Source organism: Mustela lutreola, chromosome 6, assembly GCF_030435805.1.
Source record: "Mustela lutreola isolate mMusLut2 chromosome 6, mMusLut2.pri, whole genome shotgun sequence".
NCBI lineage: Eukaryota > Metazoa > Chordata > Mammalia > Carnivora > Mustelidae > Mustela > Mustela lutreola.
The window spans coordinates 40,090,558-40,114,845 of record NC_081295.1 but is presented as its reverse complement, the minus strand read 5'-3'; the positions used below and the strand labels follow the sequence as shown (position 1 = coordinate 40,114,845).

General features: G+C 34.8%; 1 protein-coding gene across 3 annotated transcripts in view; it reads right to left on the bottom strand.

Annotated features, from left to right (window-relative positions):
- The window catches only part of MAP3K7 (mitogen-activated protein kinase kinase kinase 7), a 76,162-nt gene that overhangs the window by 11,675 nt on the left and 40,199 nt on the right, over positions 1-24,288 (bottom strand). For 2 of the 3 annotated variants that reach the window (XR_009354543.1, XM_059177062.1), the window contains exons 12-13: positions 21,164-21,244; positions 11,875-11,939 (exon numbers count right to left, since the gene is read on the bottom strand). Coding sequence is in view for 2 of the 3 variants with exons in the window: in XM_059177062.1 (XP_059033045.1) it covers positions 11,875-11,939; positions 21,164-21,244 (146 nt within the window). In the remaining variant the exon portion in view is untranslated. The remainder of the gene's footprint in view (positions 1-11,874; positions 11,940-21,163; positions 21,245-24,288) is intronic. The other variant, XM_059177063.1, reaches the window with a different exon arrangement.

Genomic DNA, 24,288 nt, shown 5'->3' with positions numbered 1-24,288 from the left:
TAAATTTGTCTGTGTTGGGAGTGGCTCTGGGTGGAGGGGAGAAATGTATCCACTGTGAATTCATAAAATATTTACATAACTGCTGGACGATACAACAAATCCCAACCACAATCAATCCCAAGCAGAAAAAAATAACAGAACTACAATAATGAATTAAACATGGGTCATATTATAGTCAATTCTAGAGAACAAAGAAAATAGAACATAGCAGAAAGTAGCTAAAGACAGATTATTCCCCAAACCATTCAGTTAGATTCTTAATAGCAAAAAGGAAGCCAGAAGAAAGTGGAGTATCTTTAAGCTGCTAAAAGAAAATAACTATTATCTTAGAATTGTTTGACCAACAAAAACATAAAGAATGAGGTCAAAATAACATTCTTAGATAAAAATAGACTCTACCATCCATAGCTCTTTTTTAAACAATTTTTTTCATCCATAAGCTCTTACAAAAATTTCTAAAGCACGTAGTTTAGGGTTAAGAAAAAGTTTTCCCTGACTGAAGGACCAAGTTGCAATCAGGAATACTGGTAAACATAAGGATGATTCTATGCACAGAAAATATTAAACAATGGGAACATGACTAATTTTCAAAATTACCAAGCAAACAGATAATAAGAGAGTACTAAAACTTGAATAAAAATAGCATAAGCAAGAGAAGGACTTATTTAAAAATCCTTATATTGTTGAAGATGAGGTAAAGATATTAACTTTAGTTTGAGTCTGAGTGTTAAAATTTCACAGGTAGTTACTAGAAGTATATGGGATCCCCAAATTAGAAAGACAAATAATGGGATGAGAAATATATTTGTTCAATCCAAAGGAAGGCAAAAAAAGGAGCAAAAAGGGAAATAAGAGAAAGCATAAGATTAAAAGGAACAAATCAATCAGTAACCGTAATATAAACGGATTAATTTCTTGAGTTAAGATATTTAAAAAATCAGACTGTCAGGATGGATTACATGCTCTTTATAAGAGACAGCTCTAATTCACAGGGTAGAGAAACCAGCAAGTTAAAGGATGAAAAACAACAGGCAAACCTACCCAAAATAAAGTTATGTAGCTATATTAATATGAGAGAAAAGAGTTTAGAATTAAAAAAAATTACTAGAGAAAGAGATAACATGATTAGTGAGTCAATCATTATGTAACAACAATTCAAAATTTATATGCTCTACCTATTATAAGATATGCTGTATCTATACATAGCTTCCAAACAGCTACAGCAATAAAACTGCAAGGAGAAAGGGACATAATCACCACTACAGTGCAGTATTTTAATACTCCTTGGTAAATGATTTATAAAACCAGACCAAAAAATAAGATACACCACCAGTAAAACCTGAACTGCATTAAGAAGAAAGCTTGCTCTAAACGTATCAATGAACCCTATACCTAAAGACTGGAGAATATGCATTCTTTTTAAGTACCATAGAACATTTATGAAAACTGATCATGTACTAGCTATAAGGCAAATCTCAAAAAAAGTTAAAAAAATTTACTTTTGTATGACTCAAAGTTAACCTTAAAAATCTCATATATTTGGACACTTAAAAACACTTCTAAATAACTAACTGTTCAAAGAAACAACGTGGAAATGAGAAAGTATTTGAACTGATTTTTACCATGAAACACAGTAAAACCTGTGGGATGCAACTACAGAGGCACTTGGAGAAAAATACTCAATTCCAAATATTTAGATGAAAAAAATATAGAAGCAGTGACAGTTTATAAGCTAGAGATTTAACTTATAAAATTAGAAAAAGGGCGCCTGGGTGGCTCAGTGGGTTAAGCCGCTGCCTTCGGCTCAGGTCATGATCTCAGGGTCCTGGGATTGAGTCCCACATTGGGCTCTCAACTCTGTGGGGAGCCTGCTTCCCTCTCCCTCTCTCTCTGCCTGCCTCTCTAACTACTCGTGATCTCTGTCAAATAAATAAATAAAACCTTTAAAAAAATTGGAAAAAGAACAAAGTCATCAGCCTCCCCTCAAAAATAACAAAATAAGAATGAGAGAATACTATAAATTGGTTAGTAAATTAAAAACAAAACAAAAAATTAAAAAAGTGAAATAAAGAAATTCTAAAAAATATATACATCACTGAAGTTTCTATACATTAGAGAAAACACCAACCTCAGAGGATTTTACAGTTGAGTTCTATCAAGCACTTACCATTGTGAAATTATTCTAGAAAAAAGAAACACTTCCTGACTCATTCTGTAAGGCAGTAAATCTGATTAAGAAATAAGGACAGAAAAAGAAAAACTACTAGGCAACTTTACTGATGAATATAGGGGCAAAAATCAAAGTCCTAAAAATTATATTAGCAAATGGAATTTGCCAGTATAAAAACAATAAAAATCATCTGAGAAGTTGAGGTTATCTTATAAATGCAAAGGTCACTTTGTGCTAGGAATTCTATTAATCCAATTCATCTTATTAACAGATTAAAGGAGAAAAATCTCAACAGATGCATTAAAAAAGCATTTGACAAAATGTAACATTTTGTTAAATTTTTTTTAACAAACTTGAATTCTATTTAAGAGAAGATAGTTTCTTAACTAGAGAACTAGTATTTATAAAAAGTCTAGAAATGTGGCAGCACAGAAAATGGCATTGTAGGCTGGTGGATGACAGAAAGGTCACAGGCAAGGAGCACACACAGGCAGAGTCATGGGAATTGATCACGTTCCATTTCTTAAACTGGGTAGTGGATTCGTAAATGTTCATTTTATTATCAGACTTTATAACTTACATATTACATATACTCTTATCTATGTATTAATATTTCATATATTAAAAATTCTCAGAGGACATATGAGTTAAAATGGATTTTATAAGACTCTTTAAAAAAAAAAAGGTGTTTCAAATTTGTCAGAGAGAGAGAGAGAGAGAGCGAGCGCGAGCATGCACACACACAAGCAGATAGAGTGGCAGGCAGAGGTGGAGAGAGAAGCAGGCTCCCTGCCTAGCATGGAGCCCGATGTAGGACTCGATCCCAAGACCCTGGCTGGGATCATGACCTGAGCTCAAGGCAGCAGCTTAACTGAGCCACTCAGGCATCCCTATAAGACTCTTTTTCAAAAAAGCACCTTTTTTTCTTAAAAGTGTTACTGATACTCAAAAAAGAATATGGAGTTATACAAAGTAAAACATAAAAAGTACATAAATTCAAAAGAATCTTCAGCAGAAACACTCAAAGATGGCATCAAGTAAAATGAGGGTAATACAATAGTTACAGAAAGTCCCCATGTGTAGAAATTAGCAGATGTGAATTCTAATTATGGTACTAAGTCTAATTTAGTTTACTTTAAGAAGTCTTGTTTTCTTTATCTAGAGAGGGGTGGAGCTGGGTTAAAGATGTGGTAACTTTTAGTATTTCATCCACTGCTACAGTTCTATTATCCTAAGCCTTGAAAACTCACAACAGATTGAGGATACTAAAACTGTAAAAGGCACTTGTATAACAATTTTGGAAATAAATCACAAAATAATTCTGAAGAAAAGACTGATGGGATATTACTTTCATCTTGGGTACCTAAGAAATTGCTTCAGAAATTCCAAAAAAAGCTTTCTTATACCACAAACAATTTCCAACTCCTTATTAGACTGGTCTTTCCAAAACCTTAGTTTATGCATGTCATACTTACAGAGGTGCCCTGTGTATAACAACGCTCATTGTTTTTCTCTCCTTATTGCTAATTCTTCTTCATCTTTCAGGGCCCTGCTGAGATTCCCTTCAACATGTTATGTTCATTCTTGCTACATCCTTGGTTTTCTGAGCACAAAGCCAGATCCTCTGTTTGAAGACTACTTTATTCTAGCAGCATCTACAAATGTTCATTTACTGGTTGTGAATGGATCAATTCTGAAATTCCCACCTTGGCGTTCCTGACCCTCCATCAGCAGGTTTTACCTTACCTATCCGGATGATCTCTCCTCTGATAATTCCTTATGCCCCTCTTTCTCTTCCTGCTTTTAATCCTGACCCTATATTCATTTAAGGATTATATGGTCTAATGCAAAGAGCAAATATGACAAGTGAACTACATGAATCTGACATTTTATACATCAAAATAATTGAGTATCAGCAAGTTCACATGATTTAGTCTAATACTTTGTGGAGACCTGGGTATAAATCTCAGTTCTGCCATCTGTGCCTATGTGAACTTGAATAAGCTGTCTTTTGGTGCCTTAAGCTCATTTATCAAATGTGGCTGAACAGTAGTAATAGTTAAGAAGTCAGGCACTGGAAACAATACAACCCAGAGTCTGAATCTCTGTCTGCTATTTATTAGCAGTGTGGCTTTACATAAGTTGTTTAATCTCTAAGCCTCAATAAGTAAAATGAGGACAGTGTTACCTGCCTCATCAGTTTGTAAAAAAATCAAATGAAATAAAGTATCTGAAGTATTTTTTGACACAATGAAAATGTTCACTAAGTGGCTGATTATTAGGTTGTAAATCTAAGATGGGAATATATGAATGAACTTGCAGCACCTAACAATTCTTTCTCAAGATTAAAATCACGGTTCTTTTTATAAAACACAGTGACTAAACCCTGTAACAAAGACACTTTTCTTCTTTGAATTTGGCTGTATTTATAGTGTGCTACTACATAAGCCTCAACTTGAGACTGAAATAGTTTATATTACTCTCAATGTTTGTTATTCCTCAAAAATATTATAATATACTAAGGGCTGAGATCATGTGTATTTGTATATTGTACTCCACAGGATTTAGGAAATTACTGAATATATAATAACTACAAAATAAATACTCACTGAATAAAACGATAACATAAGCTCTTAGTACTCAGGTATAAGTCTGGTGCTTAGGCTTATTTACCTTTTGTGTATAAGAAAGAATATATACCAAAAAGAATCAGTGATGAAATTTGTTAACTCTTACTTTTGGATGCTGCTACCCTTGGTAAAAAAAAAGTACAGATACTATGACATTACTCCTGAGTCCTTTAAACCTTCTTCTTCTTCTGTTTTTTTTTTTTAAAGAGAGGGAGGGAGGAAGGGAGAGAGGGAGTGGGAGAGAGAATCTTAAGCAGGCTCTATGCCTAACTTGGAGCCTGCTATGGGGCTTGATCTCACAACTCTGAGATCATGACCTGAGCTGAAATCAAGAGTCAGATGTTTAATCGACTAAGCCACCGAGATGCTCAAAGGCTAATATTTTAAAGTTTCAAAACTAGTTTTTCCTGAAAACTACAGGAAAAGCCATCATGAGCTAAATTTACATCCATAAATTAACTAAGTAAGTCTTCATACTTCAATAAATTGGTTTTTCAATGAGTAACAATATGCTAAAACGTTCATATAAAAAAACTAAAGAAATATTTAAAAATAAGCCATATTTCTTGAACATCTGAAAAATATAAGGTAATAAATAAGAGGATCACGTAATATTTGACAATTAAAAAATCAAACTAGTTTATGGGTTAAATTTATGTTGCTACTTGCAAACTACTAAGAGAAGTTTTAGTTTATAGTAGCTACTAAAAAAATCATTGGTCAAATTCTTATGTTCATGTATGCTTTCAAATTATTAAAACTCATCTGGGTTGCCTCTTTCTTCAAGATATTTATAAAACTTTATTTTATTCCTACACAAATTGTAAAAAGTTTAAGAGAGATGGAAAAACTTGACTTACCACAAGGTTGGATGTGAAAGTGGTTACAAGAGTACAAAAATGCCACACTAAAATTTAAGGCAGATACAAAGCCAAATTTAAACCAGAGGGCAAATTACCATTGGTAGCCATGAAACAGGATTGGACTTTGCCCAGAACTTTATCTCAATATTTATAAAAAGGAATTGGGAGTTATTTTACAGACAAAAATAAAGCTTTGCTTTTTATGTTTCACCTGAATGACTGGGAAAATATTTTCATAAGTAAAAAATTTATGGCCAGTGCTACCATTTAGACTGACATTTAAAAGCTATTTTAAACTTTCAGTTGCTAAAATTATATAAGCATAAAGCACAGAAATTAATGATTTATATGATAATTTTGCTGAAGTAACATCTGAATAATATAAACATTAAAAAGAAACGGGTATCAAATTAGTGATGTGCATTTACATGGGGACTTCCTCCATTATGACAGTCACAGATAACTCAATTAAATCTATACACAACAGGTAATACTGAAAACATTCTTTCTAATCTGAAGGTATATGATCAATCTAATTCTAGCTTCACTATAGTTCATTATAAGGAAATTTTAGAATTTTATTATTCTTATATGGTCTTTAAATTCTCCAAAAGAAAGGTATACTATGAACCAGGAATTATTTAAAACTATTATGTAAACCTCTGACTTAGAGCTTCAACAGAAAATTATCTATACTGAAGGAGGTGCAGACTGAAGACAGATAGAAGTAGTAGTATAATAAATGATATTCCTTAAATAAATAACTGATATGTGATAAAAGGCCTTTAATGCTAATACTTTCTATGATCCCTAACACAAACTTCTCCTATAATACAGAAAAAACTGAATGCCAATGGGACTATCTCTTTCCCAGTGCTATTTTTGTTTTCTGGATAGTAATGTATTATAATGAGAGCAAGGAAATAATAATAACCTTGGTACATACACTATGGGGAGGCAGGTGTACGTTATTAAGCATCTACAGTGTGTCTGGTACTTTTACACATTATAAGAACCCCAAGGAGTGGGTGTTATGATCCCCACTGGTATATATGATTGCTGAAGCTCAGGGAAATTAAAGAACCTACCTAGAGTCACACATCTGACTAAGGAAAGTAGATTCTAAGTCCATTAAAAATATAGTAGGCCTGGGGATAAAAATATATGTTTATAAAAAATAAAAAATTAAAGAAAATATATAGTAGGCCTAACTCTTTAAACAATCATCATTGCATCATCTATCTTGCGGTTGTGATTTTCACTGACTGCTATCCCCCCCAAGAGACATCCTGAAAACAGATCTATATATATATAATATATACTCCAGAAGGATTATGCAGACATACACAAAAATATATAATTTTGGTGAAATTTAAGAAAGGCTCACCCAGATATATAAAAAGTAAATCTGTGCAGCCATCTCAGGAAATTTATTATCAAGGTAAATTAGCCTTGCTCAGTAATATGATACAGCTAAAACTCCTCATCATTAAAAACTATTTAAATAATTAATGATGATGTACACTATCATCTTGAAATCAAAGAAATCTAGGAGTACTTTAGCATGCAATACATTCAGTTTTACATGCAAAACAGAATGACAAGAGTGTGTCTGTTTTGGAATCAGATCTGGATTCATAAGTTGGCTATAGCAATTACTGGCAGTACAAGGGAAGACATTTTGGAAAGTTTCTCTAACCCTCAGTTTATTCATCTGCAAAATGAGGAAAATAAAAGTACCAAATTTACAGGGTTATGATTTAAATAACATACAATATTGGGACGCCTGGGTAGCTCAGTTGGTTAAATGTCTGCCCTCAGCTCAGATTAAGATCCCAGGGTCCTGGGATGAGGCCCCTTGTTGGGCCCCCTGCTCAGTGGGGAGTCTGCTTCTCCTAATTCTGCCCCTTCTCCCGTTCATGTTCCCCCCCACACTCTCTAATGAATAAATAAAAATCTTTTAAAAAAATTAGAAAGGGGCGCCTGGGTGGCTCAGTGGGTTAAGCCTCTGCCTTCAGCCCAGGTCATGATCTCAGGGTTCTGGGATCTAGCCCTGCATCAGGCTCTCTGCTCAGTGGGGAGTCTAGTTCCCCCCTCCCACCCCCCGTTCCTGCCTGCTGCTCTCCCCACTTGTGATCTTTCTTCCTCTGTCAAATAAATATTTAAAAAAAAAAACCTAAAAAATAAAGGCCTGACCCGCACAAAGTTGGTGCACAAAAATATTACTGCATTTCTCTAAGTGATCTGGGTGTAAGTCTGCTGTGCTCAAATACATTAGGGGGCTGGGCACTGTCAATACTCTGTAGGCAGAGACCACCAGGGACATACCCACAGTGGGATGAGATGAGTTTAACACTCATTGCAGCGAAGCAGAGTGCTCACTGTGGGATAATGTGGGGTATCTCTGAAAGGACTGCAGAACTTAAAGATTCGGGGCTTTCGATGAGTGATTTTGGAGCAGTTCTAAGGAAGGAGGGGTGAACTCTAGATCAGCTACTGCCAGAAAGCAGAGGCAATTCTCCAGGGAAGTTAGACTAGAATGAGGATCAAGTTGCAGCTGGTAAAGAAGCACAGTCACTCGCATCAGCTGGGAGACAGCAATGTCTGGTATTTTGTGTATGGCACAGTGACCTTGTTTTTGTCTATGCTGAGACACTAAAAAGTGTTGTTGTTTTGTCTCACCTTATCATAGTCTCAGTATAATCTTGTCTATTGGTGTTCTGAGACATTGTTTATGCCCAGCTTCTAACAGCCCTTGAGGCCTCAGTGTCAGGTCAGTTCTTGGACAACCTGGGGGTACTTTTTTCTTTCTCAGTATGTTTTCAAAGTAAGAGGACAGATCCACTAAATGTGCTTAATAAGCTTTCTGGCTTAATAAAAACCTGAATGAATTTAAAGTGAGTTTTATGTTTAAGGACACAGTATTTTAGACAAATCACAACTACTGTTAATTCAGAGGTTTGCTTCATTCACTATTCTGCTCAGGAGCAATGGCCGTATAAAAACAACCTAATTTTAATTTACATATATAAAGTCTAAATGATTTTTAAGGTCAGTCTTGAATCAAGAGCCAAAGTATAAACTCCAATCAATTTACTTTCATCTATGAGATATAGTACTAAACATAATTAGTAAGTTCTCTCTTCCTTTGATGACTGTAGCAGGTAGGCAAATTCTTTTCTTCATGTTCTTTACCAATTTCCATGGCGAAAACCAACCAAGAAACAAAATCCCCTATGCATCTGTTCATCTGTTTTATCACCGTTTAGCCAGAATTTAAAACATTTTTTTTTTTTTTTTTTAGAATTTATTTATTTATTTGACAGAGAGAGATCACAAGTAGGCAGAGAGGCAGTCAGAGAGAGAGAGGAGGAAGCAGGCTCCCCGCTGAGCAGAGAGCCCGATGCGGGACTCGATCCCAGGACCCTGGGATCATGACCTGAGCCGAAGGCAGTGGCTTAACCCACTGAGCCACCCAGGCGCCCCTAGCCAGAATTTAAAAAGAACTATACCTTCAATTCTGAAAATCCATATTGTGCATATTTTTTTTTTCAAATAATGAATATCATTTTCATGAGTAATTAAAAACATTTAATGGTTGTTTATCCTAACATTTTCAGAGGAAAATGTTTTCACAGTGTATTAGAATTGCTATTTACCATCCTCATCCCAAACTGGCATTTTAAGTTTATGATACACTTAAGTAACTCTGAAAGAGTGGATCAGTTTTAAAAACTGGCCACACAATGGCCATCTATCACCGGTTTTATTTATTTATTTTTTAAAAAGATTTTATTTATTTATTTGACAGATAGATATCACAATTAGGCAGAGGGGCAGGCAGAGAGAGGGGGGAGGCAGGCTCCCTGCTAAGCAGAGAGCCTGATGCGGGGCTCGATCCCAGGACCCTGAGATCATGATCTGAGCTGAAAGCAGAGACCTAACCCACTGAGCCACCCAGGACCCCCTATCATCGGTTTTAGAACAGGTTGCACTGCTACCCTAAAATCCCCCTCACTCTGAATCTTTTGCAGTAGTCCATGACAATTCACGGTAATGACTGTTCACACAACTACAGACTGCCTCAGTTCCAGTGTTTTCCTGCGGAAGGTATTGCAAATGAAAAGGCTAAGAATCATAGTCTCAAGTCATACAGAATTTGTGATGAAGTAACAAAGGCTGGTATGGTGAGGTGAGTCCCAAATAACAGCAATGCCTTCACTACAGAGTAAAGAGAAGAGCACTTGCACTCACACACGCTTCTGAACTGCCTCAGAGCACGCCTCACATTCTCAGTCAAACGGAGAACACTTGGCTAGCATTTCTCATAACTGGAATGTCAATGGCAATAGAAAACAGGGTTAAGAAGGCTGAGCTCATCAAGCCTCTAAGGAATCAAAGCAAATACCAGATGCCAAACTGTTACTAACTGCCCTCACCAACACTTGAAGTATTTGAGGGGGATAAAGTGGGAAATGTCATTCAAAAGTTCTGGGGTTTCACAAAAGCAGATATACTGAAAAAGCAGATATACTGAAAAATAAATGAAATAAAATGACTGTATTCATTTATGATACTTTCAGATTTAGGGTTACTTCATATCATATATAATAAATATATATGTACAATGTACATATGTGTGTATATGTGTGTGTTTGAGTGTGTGTATAGGCATTATGAGAAATAAAAAAATATATCCAGATATAAATGAAGATCAACGATATTTATCATTAAATATTTAAGTGCTTTTTGTTAGTTAATTTGATACCTATAAAGGGTTCTCAAATTTTTATTAACAACTAAGAAGTTTCTCTACAATTTAAAAATATTGTTAAAAAAAGGGGAGGTGCCTGTGTGGCTCAGTTAGTTAAGCATCTGCCTTCGACTCAGGTCATGATTCTGGGGTCCTCGAATGGAGCCCTCTGTCAGGCTCCCTGCTTCTGCCTCTTCCTCTGCCACTCCCCCTGCTTGTGCGCTCTCTCTCTCAAATAAGTTAAAAAAAAAAAAAATTTTAAATTTATAAAAATGAAATAATAAAACACCTTTCTAGAATGAAAAGTACTAGCACATTTTATCATAAATTAAATCTTTGTTTAGAATAAATGATCCTATAATTTTACATGAATATGGACCATAATGTGAGATTTTTATTGCTTCAGATGTATGTTGTGCACATAACACTTAATGTAGGGGCGCCTGGGTGGCTCAGTGGGTTAAAGCCTCTGCCTTCAGCTCGGGTCATGATCCCAGGGTCCTGGGATCGAACCCCACGTTGGGCTCTCTGTTCAGTGGGGAGCCTGCTTCCTCCTCTCTCTGCCTGCCTCTGGGCCTACTTGTGATTTCTGTCAAATAAATAAAATCTTAAACAAACAAAAAAACCACTTATTGTGATAAAACTGAAAATAAATCAATAATTCACAATTTGTTCTCATTCATTTAAAAAATATCACATGAATTATATGTGTCTAGTGTATTGAGCTGAGTAACAGAAAAAAATACTGGCTGAGCTGCTACTTTTATATACTTGTTGGTTAAAACTCTTGTCAGTAATGGCTAAAATTATAACACTGTCTGGATCATTTATAAAGAAAGTGATAAAGAGGTAATAAGACTTTTGAAGAACATCCAGAAATAAAAGATGAAGAAAACCTTACCAACTGTGATAGAAGCCTTTCCAGAATTTATCCATCTGCTTAGTAAATACTGTCTTAAGCATATTTCACAAAAATATAAATCCAGTAAATATGACAAATTAAAAGATGTTGGAGTCATCTAGGTATGTTAGTGATGCCACAGGAGTGACATTTTCTTGGGAAAATATTTATTAGTAAATATTAGTAATTAGTAAAATAGTAAAAATTTTTTTCTTTATCTCGTTGGTAAAAAGGAAAACCGCACTAATGACTCACTTTAGAGCCTAAGGATAACAACAAAATGTTAAACTAGGAAGTTGGTATTTCTTTATTAAATCATATATAAAAACATATATATATAATGCACATGGAATACTACTGAATTAATCAACCTACTATGATAAACTATCCTTCAAGTTAAGCTAACAATGGCACCTACACTTTTTTTTCCCAAAGTATTTAAATTCAGGTGCCAATGAACTTCTCTACCACAATTTTAGATTAACTCATGAAATCAATTCTGCAAACTAATTCTGCAAAATTCTTCAAAGACAGAGAATTCAAATGTTAAGTCTTACCTGACCAGGTTCTGTTCCAGTAACAGTCAAGTCTTGGATGGATCTACGTCTTGGCTGTCCGTTGCCTTTTAAAAGATTAAAAAAAAAAAAAGTAGAATACTCAGATCTATTCAAACAGACAACAAGGATGTTACTGCTACAGTAGGAAGCTGGAATTTGTTGCTCCTTGGATCTATACAAAATGTTTGTGGGAAAAATAGTTAAGTCAGTTTATTGTTTAAAAAAAAAAAAAAAAGAGAATGTTGTAAGGAAAGGAAGAGAAACAGCTGCAGAGTTTTAACTCAAAAGTTGCCAGCCTCCAACAAAGTAGGTCCTACTCCTACCCTACATGAATAGCTGCTGAACTCTCTTGCACCATCTTCTGTCATGTATTTAAATAGATGAATGTTTGTGGGCTGGGGCTGATGATGGCATCTATTTCAAGGGCCTTACGTTACAATTTCTACAGCAAGACAGCTAGCCAGCAGGTAGTATGACATGACTGGCTTTACCCAACAACAGTACCTTGTTCACTCAGAGCCTAAAAGGATGCTTAGGCTTAAGTTTATTATACTGAGTCACACTTAACCCCATTAGTCTTTGTCAGAATCTAGTAATTTACTACTGGTGAACAACTCTTAATTTCCTACTGAAGAAGAATGATGCTCATTCCATTCTCAAATATACAGCTTATTGAAATGGGCTGCTTTAGGAACTTCCATGCTAATAATGGTTTAATCTAAAATTCAGTTTATGAAAAAATTCTAAAAATATAAGCAAAATAGAATGAATTAAGCAATAGTTTCACTCAGTACTTTCATTTGGGCATAGAGCTGTTTATATGGTATCATTTAAGATGAGAGATCAGCTGTCTAAAAGGAAACACAAAAATATTGTGAGAAACAGCTGATACAATACTCAAAATTCTTTTGACTCTGAAAGCTACATAATTTCTAAACTAGTAGGCAGCTTTGAGAATGTACACTCTAACAGTTTTGGTCCGATTAGCAGAGAGAATTCATTCTTAAAATTTTATATTTCTATAATCCTCAGTATCTTATTTTAAACCAAAGAGCAATATAATTTAGCATCTTAATCCATGTGACCCCATTATTATTTTGTATGTAAACTAAAAGGACCTTACACAGAATGTTTAATACAGTAAAATATGTAGCAAATATAAAAGCTCAAGTTTATAGCTACACTTCAATTTATAAGACATCATTGTTTTTTTTTTCATTTTAAACTATGTTTTAGAATTCTCTGCATAATTTTAGCTCAAATTTACTTCAAATTTCATTTCATTCCAAGTTCCAACTTTTTTTAAAAAAGGATTTTATTTATTTATTTATTTATTTGAGAGAGAGAAAGAGAGAGAACACAGGCAGGGGGAGCAGCAGAGGGAGAGGGAGAAGCAGGCTCTCCGCTGAGCAGGGAGCCGGATGTGGGGCTTGATCCCTGGACCCTGGGGCCATGACCTGAGCTGAAGCAGACGCTTAACCGACTGAGGCACCCAGGTCCCCCACAAGTTCCAACTTTTGGATACAAATTAAAATAACACAAATAATAGCACATCCGTTGAATCAGGCACACTAAGATACTCTTGTGAAAGTTTTTAACTCTCCCTGTTTCCTGAGGACAAAAAGATCCCTACCACCATGACTAATAAGCAATTTTAGGCACACTTCATTCAACACAATCATTCTAAAATTAGCTGAGATGAGACAGGCTTATAAAAAAGTGTCTGGAATTCTCATTTCAGATTAGCAACATTTGTGAATCTGGGGAACCACCCAGCACATGTCTCTAAAAATCATTACATCACTACTGCAATAACAACAAAAACAAACTCAAATCTAAGTAGGGTAGAAGGAAGGGGAATAAAAATCTTTAAGGAAGTAGGGTAAATAAGAGGTGGACACAGTTAACGAATGCCATAAAATGAGAAATCTTCAAGCTACAAAATGAGTCAAAGCAAGCATATTAGGCAATGCATTTTAATTAGCATAACCATGGCAGAGACCATCTGGCAAAGTTTAGACAAAGCAAAAAGTACTGTAATCAACAAATACTTGTTGCTCCAATATTAAGTTTTAGTCATAATTTGGAAATGTGAATGTAAAAAAAAAGTAAAACTCCTATTATTGCAAATGAAAATTACTGGGTTGTGTTCTCAGTAAATTTAGCTGGAGTCTGAACTTTTTTTTTGCAATTAAAAACTGATTTAGAAACTCATTCTGTATTTTTTCACGGTTCATTGATATGTGCATACCTATATTACACATGGTAGTATAAATGAAAAAAGTAGAATTGAGGGTCAGTATGATGTCTACAGATGCCTGAACAAGGAATCTGAAACCTGCAAATGATGTCCTGAGTATTTCATTTTATAATAAATTCCGGAACTTTTAGGACTTACCACAGGGAACAAGTGGTATTTTTTTTAGAACAACTTCTCTAAGTAAGAGCAACAAAAGGAATACACTATATCCCTAGCCCATCATAATGTCCCCACATACCCCCTTTTCCCCCAAAGTGTGGCTGAAACAGACACTTTGTCAATTCAGTTGTTTTTACAATTAATGTCACAAAAACAGAATACATCTCTTCAAAAAGCTTCTCTTTGAAATACAACTCATTTACTGAACTGGTATTTGAACAGAGCCCTTTCTAGACACTCCTGTGGCTTTTCTTATTGGTTTAAGTAAGCTCACTGTTTTCCTTACCTTAATTACTCTTATTTTTCTATTTTCCAAACTTCTTTAATATTCTTTTTATGTCACCACTTCCTCATATCAGGGAGATCATATGATAGTTGTCTTTCTCTACTTGACTTATTTCGCTAAGCATGATACGCTCTAGTTCCATCCATGTTGGAAGTGGTGATGCAACATGGGGGCTTAAGTGGGTAGGAGAAGAATCAATGAAACAAGACATTGGGGAGGGTATGTGCTTTGGTGACATTGGACATTGGGGAGGGTATGTGCTTTGGTGAGTGCTGTGAAGTGTGTAAACCTGGTGATTCACAGACCTGTACCCCTGGGGATAAAATATATGTTTATAAAAAATAAAAAATTAAAAAAAATAATTAAAAAAAATTCTTTTTATGTCAAAATCAGCACTACGTTTTCCTGGAGACACATCTCTTGACAAATGTTGGAAATTTTGAGATTCATAAGTTTTGAATATTAAAATATTAATAATTATATAAATAACAAATATAAAAATATTAATATTACATATTAAAACATTTTAATTAGAATTTTTGATTAAAAATGGAATGGTATAAATTTTAATAGCAAAAATATTAAAATTGTGTCTTCATGTGTACAATATATAAAATTTAAAAAATTTGTACAGCACTGTACACTGTTGTGTTATATCACTGCTTCACATTAAATCATGCAATTTAAAAATATATGTTCTCATTTAGGTTGCCACAAATTTCATATTCTTTTATTTTTTATTTTTTATTTTTTTTTTTTTTTAAAGATTTTATTTATTTATTTGACAGAGAGAAATCACAAGTAGACAGAGAGGCAGGCAGAGAGAGAGAGAGAGGGAAGCAGGCTCCCTGCTGAGCAGAGAGCCCGATGCGGGACTCGATCCCAAGACCCTGAGATCATGACCTGAGCCGAAGGCAGCAGCTTAATCCACTGAGCCACCCAGGCGCCCCTCATATTCTTTTATTTCAACAAATTCTGCCTCATTCCTTAGAAGGCCCCTCACGGTGGGTGTTTTTTCTTCCTACCAAAGGAAAGTAATTATTAGTGATACTTTGCTTTCTAACAAACTAGCTTTATTAGTTTTTCGATTACAAAATGATATCTTGATAGGCTACAATATGTAAAGACTACTAAATGTTCTCTTTAATGTTGGTTAGATGAACTTCCTTTTTAATTAGCCACATTTACAGAATTTTATTGAAGGTGAGGTGGCTACACACAACAGAAGCAAAAGTATTTCAGCGTAGCTCTCCTTGGGCCGCAGCGTCCCAAATTCAAAGATTTCTAGCTGCTAATGACACTATGTGTCCAAGGTAGGAACTTGCCAGATCTACACTTTTTACCTCACTATCTCTTCACACCAGCACTGCACTATTTGGGTGGAAAAACTACAACAATTGATGTACTGAGAGTTAAAGTAATGTTTATGAACAGAATCTACTGGTTCTTGAACTAAATATAGTATTATAAGGTTATATTCTTGTCCTGAGGGGAGAAAGCAAAACAGTGCCCAAGTGCCTCTGAACAGTATCGCAGCCTTTGTACAATCCAGGATTGTACAAAGCCCTCACTGCACTACCCTCCCCCACCCCTCCACTCCCTATTCCCACCAGGCCAATCTGTTTGCCTATGATCTAAGATCTCTGAAACTTCTGAAGGAGGAAAAGACTTAAGTATGAGAAACTCAACTATCCATTTATTTTTGTTAAATATGCTTAGACTCTCCCATATTCTACTTATTCTATTTAACTGTTCATTATACTCATGAAAACAACTAATACAGAGCTAAATAGTCTGGCATATTAAAAGCAAATATTCATTAAACTTTTCTCAGTTAAGATGTCTAAATGTAGTTGAAATCATAAGGACACCTGAAGTTTCTTTCAGCTTTAAGAACAGTATTACAAACAAAAAAAAAATCAATTAAATTCAGGTTCTTCAGGGACCTAGGCATAAACATTTTATACAACTGACTAAGAAATATCTGCACATTCAATCTTTATTATTTATTATATCCTTAAGAACTGCATGTAAGGCAGAAAAATCACCTCTGGTTAAAACACTCTATGATTCCACAATGCTATGCAACATTATTTTAGCCTTATCAAAGGTATACTAAAGCACCACTGTTCAAGGCTCTCAAACAGAAGCACATTAAAGCAATTTTTATCTATGGAATAAATGAGAATTTTCAAGTGTTTTACATTAACGCAAAAATTATAATTTAGTGTAACCTAAGAAATTCAGTACTATTGAGTATAACAGCATAAAAACCGTTTAGACATAAATATTCTATAAAACTTTGCAGGTTACTTTTTAAAAGATGTATATGTACTATAACTATGGTAGTCATACAGCATCAGTATTTGGAAAAATTTACTTTTGCAATATTTGTAAATATATATCATCTTAGGATAGTAATCAATCTGGTATAAACTGTGTGTAAGGGCATTCATATTAAAAAGTAAGGAACTACAGAAGACTAATGTTTCAGTGAAATCTTTCAAAGGCAGTATATATGTATGTATTTGATAGTATCTTTTCAGTGGATTTCAAAATGCTTTATTACTGCAGTTGATTTCCTTAAATGCTGTAATTATTCACACAAGGCCTCCAGAGCAGAACTGCTGATTTTTTTCAATTACTGAAACTAAAGCCAGGAACAAAATTTGTATTAACTACCCAGTGTCTTATTCCATGCTTTAAATGGGAAAAGGCTGTTGCTCCTGTTAACTTTTTTTTTTGACATTTTACCTGGTGATCTTTGACACCTGGATTTTTGAAAGAAATATAAATGAGGTATTCTAATACTGGTAAATATTATCAAAATGTATTATATAACTTCATTAATTCATAGCCTATTTCATTTGAGTATCTGGGATGAAGATGGGGGAAAAAAATAGAACCTTGGAAGCCTGGACACAAAAAAATGTGGGAAAGTCAAGAAAATCCAAATAGAAGAACCAAATAAACAAAAATTCACATTTTTATTAAGATCTTGGAGGAAAATATAAGTAAATTTAAAGCAATCTAATAATCACTCATTCATCTTTTCCTCAAATAAAATTAAAACAAACAAAAATGAACTGGCTAAAAGGGAGAATTGATAACGTTTTTAAAACTTCCAAGTATTAATGGAAAACATTTATGAAAGTATTTCTTTTTCTGAAAATTCATTTCAATTTATCAGTTTATAATGTTCAATAAACAAATAGATCAGAAAATGGTAGTCAGTTTAAATCCTGAGCAAGACACTTCTATACTTATATTTATTTTGCTTAGGTAGAACACTGTTATTTTGCAGGGCCCTCTTCACAAAATGTCATACTCTACCGGCAATCTGCTCTTAACTATGTGTCACTTGGTAATAAAAAGCCAGATTGATCTATAGCCACTCTTTGTGGCTTAGAGAGAAAAGTAGAAGGGAGTCATCTGCAACAAACATCGCCAACACTTCTTCAGAGCCAGGGTCAATGTAGAAAAAGTATAAAAAATTGTGTAGCTTAATCCACAGGAACTCCTGAGGTATTAAAGATCAATTTTTGCATGACCCAAGTGACTATTACATTAATGAAAGTTATTGTAAGCCACAGATTGCTTGAAGGATGGCAGAATACAAAACAGTGCAGAAGAGCAAGCAAAAAACAAGACTTGAATTTGTTTACCTCTGACTAAGCAGTTCAGTTACTATAAAAATGTATTTAAAAAAAAAAAAAAACTCTTTAGAGTAACAGTGTGTATTTTACAATTTTAAAAACTTGGTACATGTAAGAACGTTCAAGCAAGACACACTTTCAAAAAGATGTATTTGTACACTGCCAAAAGTACACATGAAAGTTTTCGTGATGATCAAAAGAACACTCTTAATTAAAAGATGCAGCTCATTCTAAGTACATTAGACTCAGTATATTACACTTGGGCAATGGACAGTACTATTCAAAATACTTATTCATAACAGATAAGATAAAAAAAACTCAGCTATATTTAAAAAAAATGCTTACAAATGGGATCCAGTATTCATGAATACCTGTTTGGATATATAGCAAGAGGTTTGACCACAGAGCTTGTGGGAAATGGACTTTCAGGAAAAAAATTCTAGAAGGTACAAGAAATTTTGGGAATTAAGGATCATCTTCCTTTACAAATTAAAATGGCCATGTAAGACATTTGAAATATTCCCAAAGCATGGGTTATATTTTTATATTTAATTTAATTTAAAAGTACAACTTAAGAACACATTAATGTCTGGCTTTTATGTCCAACTGTTGTTAATTTCAGTGCTTGTATTCTTTTATTAAAGAAAGCAAAACTGATTAATGTTTGGATTATCTAGGGTGGGGGAAGTCACCAAGAATATTTAATAAAATGTGTTACTGAATACCATCTCTATTTGAACAGCACTGTTGCTCTGGCAATTAAGAGCAGACGTAAGGTTTCCTGACTCCAACAAGGACTCAGTGTCAAAAAAGGGTCTGCTGGTCAAAGAGCTCTCTTTAATGTGAACACTAAACAGGAGCAAGGCAGAAATACTGTCTTCTCTGACTCAAACAAAAGAGGAGAAAATGGATGTGATTTGGAGTCAGATCTAGGTTGGGATCCTGGCTATGTGCCTCTGGGAAAACCACTCAAAACCCGTTAGATCTGAGTTCCTCTTTCCTAAAAGAGCTGTAATTTAATCTGGTAACCCACTTATAAGACTGTTGTAGAGGTCAATTAGGATGGTGTACTCTAAACTACTTTACAGGCCACACAAGAGTATTGAAGCAGTTTCTCAGCATTGGCACTGTTGACGTTTTAGGCTGAGTAATTCTTGGCTTTTGGAAGATTATCTGGTACACTGTAGGATGTTCAGCAGTGTCCCAGGGTCCTGCTTACCATATATGCACCTGCCACTTGTGACAACCAAACATGTTTCCAGATGTTGCCAAATATCCCCTGGAGGGCAAATTCATCCTGGTCAAGAACCATTAAGACTATTCTCTTTTTTCTCCCTCATTATTTTGTACAGTACTGGCTATATCATTCAATGCATGTGTGTGTATGTGTTCTTAATGCTTATTCATAAGACATGGCTTAAGATTATACTGCCAAATTCTAAATTCTACTGATTCACTCAAACATTTAAAGTAATCACAGCTTAATAGTATGCATGTTTAAGTGTTCCCACTTCTATAGTCAAAACATTATTCCCTTAAACACTGTACCTTTCAGTACAGAGGTAAAATGATCTCAAGTACTCTGTTAATTCTGCAAGCAGGCCATGACTCAATAAATGAAAATACTATGTGAGAAATGGGTAAACTCTTTTCTCTGAACAGCAATAGTGATGGTGTTACAGAATAAAAGCACTTTGAGAGAATAAAAATTACTTTAATATAAAATGGTTTTATATAGACAGAATGCCTAAGAATTGTATTCTTTATGTTTTATGCATATTTATAATTTATAATTTATAAAGATTTTGTAAGTATCCTAGTTCCTAGCCATGGGAAGTCAGTAACAGTTTGTTTATTTAATAGGCACATATTTATTAAACACTATGTGTGAGGCACTGTGTCAGATAACTGCTGATATCATCAGTAGTAAGTAACAAAGACATGGTTTCTATTTTGTTTTTCATTTTACTAGAGGAGAAAATGACCTCTAGGTTTTCAACTATGATACAATACTATGCTAAAAGCACACTTACAGGCAGTGTATAGAGTGCTGAGGAATTTACCCAAATCATGCCCATGAATATGTGTGGGGGAAATTGTATATTTCTTTTTGGGGAAGAGGTGGAGGAAAACCCAAAGCAGATGGAGAAATAAATGATAATTATGATGACATATATTAACCAATAATGAAGGTTACATATGCCATTTAAGTTTCTGTCAAATGTGGTCATTTAGATTCATCTATGAAATTATTACCATAACAAATAAAAGAAATTTACCAATTTGAGATGCTGAAGTACCATGTGTGAGTTAGGTATAAAAACATGAAATTTGCAAGAAGATTCTCTTGATAGCATGTAAGAATCAGAATTGACCATGATTCTTTGGCAGGATACCATGTAGCTAATCTCATTTGGTTTTATTTTGTTTCTATTTTCTAGGTTAAGGCAAAATGGTATTTAGCAATTCTTTTTTCTTAACTTCAAATTTCACTTGCTACCAACAGAAAGAGGCTTGGATAGGAAGCCTAGAGGGAACCCCAAAAGTAGAAAATAAGGAAGAAAAGGAGCCAAGGGACAACAAATATTTTCAGATAGTTGTTTCCTCTTTCTGCTGGGCGCAAAAAAGTCTTGGTTCAGCTCATCTGCTCATTTAAAAGCAGCGAGCAAGCTGGTAAAATTCTAGGCTAGTATTCTCCCTTCTGGGAAAAGGTTTACTACGTACCTCCTTTTTGGAGATTTAAGGTATCCTGTCAAGTCTGCTTCAGTATATATAAATGTATAGTTTTCAATCTGTCTTCCTAGTTACTGCATGCAAGGTATCTATTTTTATGTCCTAGATGAATTGGAGCAAGAAGCATTTTATAAGTACCAGGGCTCATTATTTCGGTCCCACAGCTATTAGACCACCTGAGTTGGTCTATGATACCTGATACGACGATCTCAGGGACATCCAGAATGTTGCCAAATGAAGCAGTTTTACGGTGGCCCCGTTTAGGCTTGGAATAGGCTGCAAAAACATATATATACAGTATACATGCAAACAACCACAAACAGTAACACAGAAAATGATTAACTACAAAAACAGAATACTTTTCAAATAGTTATGTTAATAATACTTCATGCAGAATGGCATGCAGAACTATCTAACTTTTTATCCATGCTTAGAAAGGGCATGATTTAGGAGAAATAAACTATCAATAAAGATGTTTCACATACTGGTTTTATTAGCAGGAAAAGAAAACAAAAAGGACAGAGACAAACAAAGCTGCAGGGTAATAACAAAGCTAAATTACAACCATGTTCCCAGAAACAAACTACCTAAGTGAAATCACTGATAAGCGATGGGAGGGCTAGGATGAAAGTGGGAAGGGAGAGAGGAGTTAAAAAGAAATAAGTTGCCATATTTGTTTTAATCACACAAACACAGGAATAGATGTTCAAATCAGATGTTTCCTGAAGTGTGCTATAAAGTAAAATTTGTGATTCAATGTAATTACTGAATTAAAGTGTGAAATGTTTACGCTTTTGTAAATAAATATTTACATATACTTCTATTAAACTGAGTATTTACTGTACTTTCCAAAGTTCAAGGTGCTTTTCCATTAAATGTGAACAGTATTAAAAGCTGGAGAGTATGAGTTTTTCAAAGTAAGACAATCATAAAAAATCTGAACTATATAGAATTCAGTGATGTTCAACAGCATCTGTTCTATATTTAGAGAGGGTAGGATAATTTAAATATGGTTGTTTTTAAGCTAGTGAAATATCACTTCTGTAAGGAATAATTATAAACCAGTGCCTGACTAGAAAATTGACACTAGCAAAGACATAAAAGCCGTTATAACGCCACTTCTTTTTTTAGAGTAGCAATCATTATTTAGCAGTTCTAACTTGAATGATATCCTTCAAGCGAAAAGGTTCCCCAAGTGTGAAGATCTATCACTGTGTGCACTATTCATCTGCCACTACACTGAGATGCCCTCACTCCACAGAAAAACACCTGTGATTCAGAGACTAGGAAGGCTTGTTAGTGGCTGGTGAGCTTCATTCAACTTGATCATTTATAAAGATCTTCTGTGTGGCCAAGACTGCCAGTACCCTGCCAATCTCTATTCTTCCCTCCTTCTTAGCAACAGAACCCTGAAGTTACTCAGGACAGCAGTGTTCCCAGATAAAAAATCACAGATCCTTTTTTCCCTTGCAGCCATGAGTAGCCATTTGACCCTATTACTATAGCTGAAGGCATGTATATGGAAGTTTTTTTTTTTTTTTTTTTTTTTTTTTTTTTTTTTTTTTTTTATTTATTTACTTGAGAGAGAGACAGTGAGAGAGAGCATGAATGAGGAGAAGGTCAGAGAGAGAAGCAGACTCCCCATGGAGCTGGGAGCCCGATGCGGGACTCGATCCCGAGACTCCAGGATCATGACCTGAGCCGAAGGCAGTCGTCCAACCAACTGAGCCACCCAGGCGTCCCTGTATATGGAAGTTTTAAGGGGAACTTCTGGTAAAGATCCTTTAAAGAGTCTGGGCATGGACCCTTTGGCCTTTCCCTAATTTTCCTTTCTTGCTGCCTAAACTGTGGATGTGATGACTGCCGATTATGATAGCTATTCTGGAGCACAAAGTAACCTTGAGGATGGAAGCCACACAAAAGGACTGTGGTCCAGAGACAGATGAGCTCAGGTACCTAATAATCCTAGAGCCTACCTTCAAATTTCTTTATGTGTGAAAAAGAAAGCTTATGTGTTCAAGACACTGTTATTCTGAATATTCCGTTACAGCTAGCTGATTCTAATGCTGATACAATCAGTGTTCATTATTAGATGAAGAAAGTATAGTATGATGGTCCTCTGGAAAACTTCTTTCTGAAAAGAGCTCCACACAAAAGGGAGAATTTTCTATTTAGAAAACAAAACAAAACGAATGAACAAGAAAAAAGACCTAAAAAAACAAACAAACCAACCAACCTGGTTAGCTAAATTACAAAATGTGTATGAAAATACATGATACATGAAAATACACATGTATACACATATATGGTTAAAAGACCAGAGGTAAATACACAAAACTGTTAAGTGTTTATTTCTTAGTGGGACAATTATGAAAAACTGTTTTTTTGGTTGTTTGTTTCCATTTCCACATTTCCCATAAAAGAAATGTATTTACTTTTATAATTAGCTTCCCTCTACCCCTGGAAGAACTGAAAGAAAACAAATTAAGCCAGCATTACTAAGCTGAAACCTGGTTAGAAAGAAGGTTACAAGTTCACTCAGGTAATAAAACATATACAATTGACCCTTGAACAATATGGGTTTCAATTGTGTGGGTCTAACTATATGTGATTAAAAAATATATCATATAGTATTGTAAATGTATTTTCCTTACAATATTCTTTTCCTTTTTTTAAAAGATTTTATTTATTTGTTTGACAGAGAGAGAAAGAGTACAAGCAGGGGAAGCAGCAGAGGGAGAGGGAGCCAGATGTGGGGCTCGATCCCAGGACCCTGGAATCATAACCCGAGCCAAAGGCAGATGCCCACCCAACCAACTAAGACACCCAGGTACTCCTATTTTCCTTACAATATTCTTAATAACATGTTCTTTTCTCTAGTTTACTTTACTATAAGAATACAGTAGAAAATACATATAATATACAAAACATGTGTTAACTATTTGTTACTGGTAAGGCTTCAGGTCAATATTAGTAAAGTTCTGGGAGAGTCGAAAGTTACATGTGAATTTTCTTTCCTTTTCTTTCTTCTTTTTCTTTTTTAATGATTTTTATTTATTTGATGAGAGCGAGAGCATGAGGGGGTGGGGAGCAAAGGGAGAGGGAAAAGCAGGCTCTTCACTGAGTCTCTCTTCCCTGACATGGGGCTCGACCCCCTGATCCTCAGATCATGATCTGAGCTGAAGTCAGACACTTAACTGAGTCACCCAGGTACCCCTGGATTTTCATTTATTTATTTCTTTATTTAATTTTATTAGGTTTTATTTATTTATTTATGTAGGGAGACAGGATGAGCCGGGGGAGAGGGGTGAGAGAGGAAG